This window comes from Rattus norvegicus, chromosome 1, assembly GCF_036323735.1.
Source record: "Rattus norvegicus strain BN/NHsdMcwi chromosome 1, GRCr8, whole genome shotgun sequence".
NCBI lineage: Eukaryota > Metazoa > Chordata > Mammalia > Rodentia > Muridae > Rattus > Rattus norvegicus.
Genome location: NC_086019.1, coordinates 91,082,756 through 91,091,568, shown reverse-complemented (window position 1 = coordinate 91,091,568; position 8,813 = coordinate 91,082,756). Strand labels below are relative to the sequence as shown.

Below are 8,813 nucleotides of genomic sequence, written 5' to 3'. Positions count from 1 at the left end.
AAAATTGAAGGTGTAGTATATGCCATCATTTGGATGGACAGAGAAGTGGGAAATGAGGTAAACATATTTTAATATCAGAAAAGAGGCAATTTTTAAAAAGGAGAAGCTGGAACTTTGTGTTCCTCTCCCTTACTTTCTCCTGCTTTTCCTGAAGAGCAGGTTTCTCTGTTGTTATATTTTTGTGATTGGAGGAGGAGGGCGTGTCAGGAATCTACCTTGGTAAAGCTCCTGGTAACTTTCCAAGGGCTACACGCCATGCAGGCAGAAATTTAGTGGCTCATATTTGAGGTCGAAAGCCTCAATTCCTGGTTGGAAATATCATCACATTAGTGGATGTTATGTAAACAGCACTCCCCTTAAGGGAACCTGCAGGTCCCAGCGTTTAGGTGTGTGGAGGCTGAGAGGTTCAGGTGACCCCAATAAAAGTTTGGCTCCAGCCCACCTCTGTCAGAAAGTGTCAAGGCAGCAAGAGGGATCAAGAACAGATAGATTGCAGAACTGAAACAAAGTTAATCCTTTTAGGATTAAATTCTGGGCATCATAAGAAGGTTAAATAGGTCTGGCCACACAATGTGTGAGTTGAATGGTTTCATCACTTTATTTATGTATTTAGTTATTACTTCTTGGCAGATGTTTTGACTACATGACATCAGTCACCTGTTGTTCCAAGTGCTCACAGTACAGCAGTGAGCAGGACAGTAAGTTGTTCCTTCTTTCACCCAGTGTGGATGTAGTGGAAAAGTTCTCAGCAAAAGAAATCTGGAGACTTCTCAGTGATTAAGAGCACTGGCTGCTCTTCCAGAAGACATGGGTTCAATGACGAGCACCCACAAGCAGAAGTCACAACCATTACTAACTCCATCCCAAGGGATCGCATGCCATTTTCTGTCCTCCCCAGGCACTAGACACTCACATGGTGCAAGGATACACATACAGACAAAACACCAACACAAACACACACACACACACACACACAAAGCAACAACAAACAAACACAGAAAAAAAAACAACTCAACAGTGTTCAACCAAGGTGTGGCAGTACAAATCTTTAATCTTAGCACTCAGGATTCTGAGGCAGGTAGAATTTAGTGAGCTCAAGACCAGCCAGGGCTAAATAGTGAGATCCTGTCTCACCAAACAAGTGTGTCAGCCACACTCACACGGGATCTCACTATTTAGCCCTGGCTGGTCGTGAGCTCACTAAATTCTATCTGCCTCAGCATCCTGAGTGCTAAGATTAAAGATTCGTACTGCCACACCTTGGTTGAACACTGGTGAGTTGGGTTTTTTTTCTGTGTTTGCTTGTTTGTTGTTGTTGTTGTTGCTTTGTGTTTGTGTGTGTGTGTGTGTGTGTTTGTGTTGGTATTTTGTCTGTATGCATATCCTTGCACCATGTGAGTGTCTGGTACGTAAAGACTGTACATGAACTCACCCTGGACTCTGATCTCATAGGTTGCATTGAATATCCTAGTAAGATCACCAGTGTAAGGGGAAGCCCTGGGTCCTGCTAAGACTGAACCCTCAGTGAATGTGATTGTTGGGGGGAGGGCGGCAGTGCGGGAAGGATGGGGAGGGTAACACCCATAAAGAAGGGGAGTGGGAGGGGCTAGGGGGATGTTGGCCTGTAAACCGGGAAAGGGAATAACACTCGAAATGTAAATAAGAAATACTCAAGTTATAAAAAAAATTTAAAATAAATCTATGGATATACAGATGATCAGGTGACTAATTGAGTTGGTGAATAAGCTTATAAATGGATCGGTGGAAAAATGGATAAGTTTACATATGGAGAATAGATGTCTGGGTTAGTGAACAGAGTGGGTAAATGGATGAAGAGGTAAATGGATAGAAAGATGACTGCATGAATTCATGTAAGAGAGAAGGAAGGACAGGAGAGATGGTTGGATGGGTGGATAGATGGATGGATGAATGGATGTAAAGACAGAAAGATAGAAGAAGGGAAGGATGGTCAGATTAATGACTGACTGGGTTGATGGGTGGATGTAAAGACAGAAAGAGGGAAGGATGGTTAAACTCACGGTTGAATCAACCTTTAATTGATAGGAGGAAACAACAGAATACAGGTCAGCCAAGTGCTCATTCAAACACCACCACAACACTGCCTTCATTTAGAGGAAACCAAACAATGCCTTCAGAGCTCCAGATGTAAGAAGCCCATGTCTCTGTTATCCACATGAACCCCTGCAGCCAAAAGGAAGTTAAAAATCCCCAACTGTTCACCCATGGCACACCTTTGACATGGTGGTACTTGAGCATGATCAGGAAGGAGCAACAGAGTGTGGTGCTGGTGGTCTCGGTGCCATCAAAGAAGTGAGAGAGCACAGAAGTCTGGTGATGGAACTCTGTGTGATGGTTGGACTTTTCCTGGCTCCAGATGGGAGACAGAAGGAAGGGTCAGGGATGACTGGATCCTTGTAGTGAGATGCATGTGCCTTTCTAGTCACTGTCCATGTGTCCCACGCTCTCTGGACCCTTGGGCACGTGTCCCCTCAGCAGTTCACACCACTTGTCTCATTGTCTATTATCCTCTTTTTCTTCAGTCTTCCCTGGACTGCTCTGGTCTTTAGAATCTGACTCCTCTGTCTCTTTGGTCATTTCCAACTCTTTTTTAAAAAAAGGTTTATTTTATGTATATTTATGTGTATATGACTGTGGGTGTCTGCAGTGTGTGTGTGTGTGTGTGTGTGTGTGTGTGTGTGTGTGTGTGTGTGTGTGTGTGTCTGTATTTGCCAGACAAGCTAGGAAACAGCATTGGAATCGATGGAGCTAGAGTTACATACGATTATGAGAAGCCTAACATAGCTTTTGGGAAAGGAACTCCAGTCTGCCATATTGGACAGTGTGTCTAAACCATGAGCTATCTCTCCAGACTCTGTGATCTTGTCTGCTTTTCATTCTTTGCCCTGTTTCTTCCCCACTCACACCGCTTTTCTTTCCCTATGTCATTTTCTCCTCCCTTTCTATTTCCTCCAGTCTACATTTCCTCTGCACTTTTTCTACCTCTCGTCCTCATCCTCTGTCCCCTCTTTTTCTCTGACACCATGCCCATCCTTCACTCTCAACCCGCCCCCTCTCTAATCCATGCATGACTCACATTCTCCATGTGCAGAAGGTAGGTATTGATGAAATCTCGTGGAGCGCTGGGGTCCAAGGTAGCCATGTGCTTCTCCACACTATGGCCAATGTAGTTGAGGATTTCTTGTAGGTTTTTGGAGATTTGTTTGTGGACACCAGGAAAGTATTTCAAGAAGCCAGAGAAAAGCTGAAACACCCATAAGAAAGAGAGACTCAGGGGCTCACCTGGAGCTGTCAGGACACAGGAAGTGGGTAGTGCTCCAGAATTCATGAAGCAACCCCCAACACACACACACACACACACACACACACACACACACGCTACACTACACACACACACCCACACGAGCACACACACATGCAGCATACATATGTATGCTTTTGAACTGTAGTCTCTAACCTTTGTCTTGCACTCTCTGTATCTCTTTTGTCCTTTCCTCTGTGCTCCTTCCTAATCCTCTTTGCTGAATTATCTCTGTTTTAATTTGTGGGTTGTGGGTTTGAATGTCATTTTAGCAAGTCTGGCCTTAAATTCAATATGTAGCCATGGATCACCCTGAATTGCTGATACCCCAGACTTCATCACCCAAATGCTGGAATTTCATGTTTTGTATACCACCAAACCCAGGATATACATTGTTGGGGAGGAATCCATGTGATCCTGCATGAAAAAAAAAGCAGGATTCTTTCTTCTGAGCTACATCTTCATAACACATCATTTTTTCTTCTTGTATGGATGACCATGCATACTCAGGTCTCTCTAACCTGTTAAACATGCTGCCTCCCTGCCTCGAGGTCTCAGCCTCCTTATTTCTCTGTGCTGTCTTTGTCTTTCTTCCAGTCCTAAGACACTCCCTCCTTCACCCAAAAATCGATCTCTTCTCTTCTCTGCCCTTGATGCTCCTCTCTTCCCACCTACTGACCTGGCTGGACAAGGAGCCATAAGGGCAAATGTCTGATAGATCAGATCCAGCAGATGCAGGAACTGGTGGTCTTTGTAGTCAAAGCACTCTCCAAAGACAATGGAGCAGATGATGTTTGCTGCAATGCGCTGGAAGAAGGAGGTGGGGATCAGGGGGACTCCTGGAGGACAAGAAGGCAAGACTGGAGACAGGAGATATAGAACCAGGGGAATATTTGAATTTATTTCCATCTCGTGAGGCTGTCCTCACCACTCACTACTCAAAAAATAGCAACAGCAGCTAACATCGATACCACATATAATGGACCAAGCCCTAATCTAAGCTCTGAATGCATCATTGTATTTGACTCCCCAGGATATTGGACATAAAATGCAGTGTTGTTAGCATACAGAGAGGATAGCTATGTTCACCAAGACAACACAGCTACTCATGACCGGGGGCAGGATTCAGTCTGCCAGGGGCTGAGAGGGACATCATGTATAGTTAATTTCCACAAGGCACCTCTTCCCTGGTCACTATTTTGACTCTGAGCTGATAGTTAATTCCCAGTGGCAGAAAGAGCTGAGAAAGTTTCAAGGATTTCCTGTGTGGATTAGCAAGTTCTGAGCACCCCACTCCCATCTGCCCATCTTCCTCCATCCCTTCTGAGACTTCTAGGCTCTGTGGTTTTTGAGAAGCTATAAGGACTTCTGCCTTCTGTCTTTGTATGCCAGTTTCTATCATGGCCCCTGTTGGTTGGAGGGATGAGGTCTGTCCAACAGCAATAAATCCTTGTTGCCCTCTCCCTGGAGCTGGTATATCATCATCTATATTCTCTGATTCCCTGTAGAACCTTCCCTGAGTTAGTCAGTTTTGCTCTCAGCCTTATAGCTTGTTTTCCTTTGGGAACTCCATCAACATGACTTCTCTCTCCAGCCACTCTTTTCAAACTCTGCACCTTTCTTCCTCTCCTCCTTCTGCACCTCAGCTCACCATCTCAGCTCTAGTAAGAACTATCAATAAGAGAAAGGCAGATGCTTGCTGTAAAGAAATAGAGCTGCAAACTAAGTCTCCAAGATGGCCTTCTTGTAAGGAATCATGAAGGACCCAGAAGTGCCTCAGAATTCTACCAAACGACAACGCCCAACAGCTTCTGTGCTCCTTGATTCCCATCAACACAAGCACAGGAAACAGAATTTCTGTTTAGAACATGATTGAAGTTTTTCCTGCTTCCTTCACTTCACTGAAGCTCTGCATTTGCCTTTCACTAAGACCAGCAGTTGTCAACCTATGGATCATAATCCCTTGGAGATCAAACAACACAGCAGTTGCTTGAGTCCATCAGAAAACACAGATATTTACATTATGATGCCTAACCTTAGAAAGATAACAGTTATGAAGTAGCAAAGATCACACCTAAGAAAGTAGGGGAAACATGGGTAGGTGGAAGGAATCCAGAGTCCTTCCCCACAGCTTGGGTCCCACCTCTCAGACTCACCTACCTGGGCCACATTCTCCTCTCCACCCTGTCCCATATCTTACCATATCCATGTACAACTGGATTGAGCACAGCAACTGTTCCCTGGCCAGAGAAAGTCCCAGCTTGGTCGAACAGAAACTCCCTTATGGTGTCTGTCCCACACAACCTGACAACAGGCCTTGGTCCCGGGTGTACTGTTAACACATCTCCATATTTTTCTTGAGCTGCCAAACAACAGGAGCACCAGGATTGTGGCTAGTCAGCACAGACATTGTTGCTAAACTGTTAAAACCCTTAGATACAGATAGATAAATAGGCATCTCAACCCCTGGCTATTCTTTCCCTACTGACGACCTAAGAGTTGAAAGGTTATTTACCACCCAGCAGGTCTACACATTTGGCTGTATCTTAATCAGGGAACCAGCAGTAGGAATCTAAACATATGACTATGAACTCACCTTGAGGAATTAGAGATCAGAGAACGAGTAGTTATATTTGGGTATGTATCCACTTGGAGGCCTGCCTGGCCTACATAACGTCTTATCTCAAAACAAAACAAATAGATATGGATCTGTTTATAGATATGAATACAGATACAATGTAGATTTAGACCCACAACCATGCCCTTCAGTTTAGTCAGCAGTTCCTGACATCTCATCTAGAATCCATCCTTACTGTGACTAGTTTCAACCTGATAAATACCTCCTGACAACAATCAGGAGAATGGCCCTGACCCACCCACTGAGTTACTTGGGAGGAGAAATGGATTAAGCCTGGTTGTAGTCCTGACGGTCAATCATGTCTACAGTACAGGCTGTCAGGAAACTACCTGTCACTTCAACCATTTCTAGGCATCTTCAGGGAATTGGTCCCAGGAATATCAAAACCTTCCAGTGCTGAAAGCATTTGAACAGAATGGTGCATGTTTACAAAGAGCTTACACTCATCCTCTTGTAACCTTTACCTCAGTCTAGATGTCCATGAAGATAATAGAAATTAAGAAATGGAAATGGTCAGGCCTCCTGTTGTTTAGGGAATAATTCCATGAAAACGCTCTATATGTTTGATGTGTTTATGATTTTAGGTGGAGTCACAATACCATACTGTATGGAACAGTGAAATAACAACCTACAGATCAGATAATCAATATCATATGAAACTTGAAGGAGGAGGATGATTTGTGATTAGCCGAAAGAGGTGCAACCTTGTCTCAAAAGCTAAATAAATACGAATGGCTATGCCACTGAATCCAGGTGGCTGTTCTGTTACACACCAAAGGAGGGCAGGAAGTCGGGATTGCTGCCTCCATATCATCTCTCTCAATGGGACATGGGGTCATGTATTTCATTGATTATTAATGAACAAGTGATAATTTAACATAAAATACCATTTGTGAAGCAACAATACAGAGACTGGTAAAGATAGTACCAGTGTCTGTGGCTTGGGTGGTACATGGTGTTCAAAAATGATTAGCCCTATCTACCTACTCACCTCACTTCCTGCCCCTTCTCTCCTACTCTTTGTCCTGGAACACCTTTGGCTAATCTCTTTGATTGTCAGGAGCAAAACTTATAGTTGATGCCTCTGACATTTTTCTTTCTCTTCTAGAAAAGACAAGTCCCGAAGAGTGAAACTACATGCTTACACCTCAATACCTTCATACCTCTTGCACTACAAGCACAGTGCCCTAAACAGTTCCAACACAGGAAGACTTGCCTGTCTATCTGAGCACCGTCATCGCAAGACAGCATGTTACCTTTCACTCAGTGACTTTCTCAATTGAATCTAAAGTCTGTAAGGAGTCCCTTGCTCTTCCTGCTGAGTGACCTCCAAGAGCCAACACAGGCTAAGCCCACAGGGCTCAAGTCCTGTGCTTGTCTCACCTGCATGAAAGAATTCAGCAGGCCTCTTCTTTTTATCTGTAAGAGGTTCCCCAAGAAGGGCAGGGGACAAAGTCCTGGTGGCAAGTGTCCATGGGTCTTTGGCTGACTTTGGCTGACTAAGAACAACAAGAAGCCCACGATGAGAGTGAGGAGGAGCAAGACCCTTCCTGGTCTAAGCACTGTTGACTTCAGTGAACACTCCAGCAGGATCTTTTATCCCTACTCACTTAAGCAACCCCAGCTGTTCCCGCCCCTCCGGTCTCATCACTGTCTAGGTATGTGAGCACCCATACTTCCTGTTTGGTCTCCTGGTGACCTGTTCACTCCCCATTCCCTTATCCCAACCTTAGATGTTGGCAAAGACATCATGAAATAGATACACAGGACAAAAGGCATTGTAAGTAACACATTTCAATTTCTGCACTTGTCAGTTTAGTTTTATCTATTCAGCTACTTAGGCATGGATCTGTGTGTGCTTCATTTGTTTATTTATTTATTTAATCATTTTATATCCCAATTACTCCCTCATCCTCAAGATCTCCCACCACCTCCATATAGTCCCTCTACCCATCCTTCCCTCTCCTTGTCTGAGAGGGCAGAGGCTCTCACTGAGTATCCGCCTACTCTGGTCTCTGCATGCTAGGCACAACCTCTCCTGCTGAGGCCAGGCAAGGCAGCCTAGGTAGGGGAACAGATCAACTGCAACAATTTTAGGGATAGCCCTCACGCCAGTTGTTGAGCAACTGACAGGAAGTCAGACCTGCACATCTCCACTCGTGTGTGTGTGTGTGTGTGTGTGTGTGTGTGTGTGTGTGTGTGTGTGTGTGTGTGTGAATTAGGTTCGGCCCATGTGTGGTTGGTGTTTCATATTCTGAGATCCCACAAGGATCCAGGTTAGTTGACTCTGTTGGTCTTCCTGTGGTGTTCCTTACCCCCCCCCCCTCGCCATGGCCTTTGATCCTTCCCCAAACTTGTCTGTAAGAGTCCTTGAGCTCTGTCTAATATTTAGCTGTGGATATCTGTATCTGTTTCAGACAGCTGTTGAGTGGAGCCTCTCAGAGGACAGTTATGCTCCCATGTGCATAATAGAGTGTCAGTAATAGTGTCAGGGATTGGCGCTTGCCCATGGGATGGATCTCAAGTTGGGTTAGTTATTGTTTGATTATTCCCTCAGTCTCAGCTCCATCTTGCTTCCTGCATTTCTTGTAGAGAGAATAAATTTTGGGTCCTCCAGGTTCAGCAGGGATTTTCCAGTAACCTCTGTAGCTTCCAGGTTTTTGGAAATTATGCCTGTGTGGGTGTATTTAAAAAGGCCCCCTATGTCTTTAAGCATCTCCTTTCCACAATTTGGATGACATGAGCTTAGTAATTTATCGAGTATCTCTCTGAGATGATTCCCTTAGAACTGGTTCTGTGACCTAGATTTTTCCAGAGCAGCTCAGTGACATTCTC

General features: G+C 44.5%; 1 protein-coding gene across 1 annotated transcript; it reads right to left on the bottom strand.

Annotated features, from left to right (window-relative positions):
* Nucleotides 1-246: 246 nt before the first annotated feature.
* Nucleotides 247-5,533, bottom strand: Cyp2b14l1 (cytochrome P450, family 2, subfamily b, polypeptide 14 like 1). The gene is made up of 5 exons (XM_006228557.2): nt 5,497-5,533; nt 4,020-4,179; nt 3,116-3,308; nt 2,253-2,385; nt 247-305 (listed from the first exon to the last, which is right to left on the bottom strand). The coding sequence occupies exons 1-5, from the start codon at nt 5,531-5,533 to the stop codon at nt 247-249; spliced, it is 582 nt and encodes a 193-aa protein (XP_006228619.2).
* Between the last annotated feature and the right edge of the window lie 3,280 nt (nt 5,534-8,813).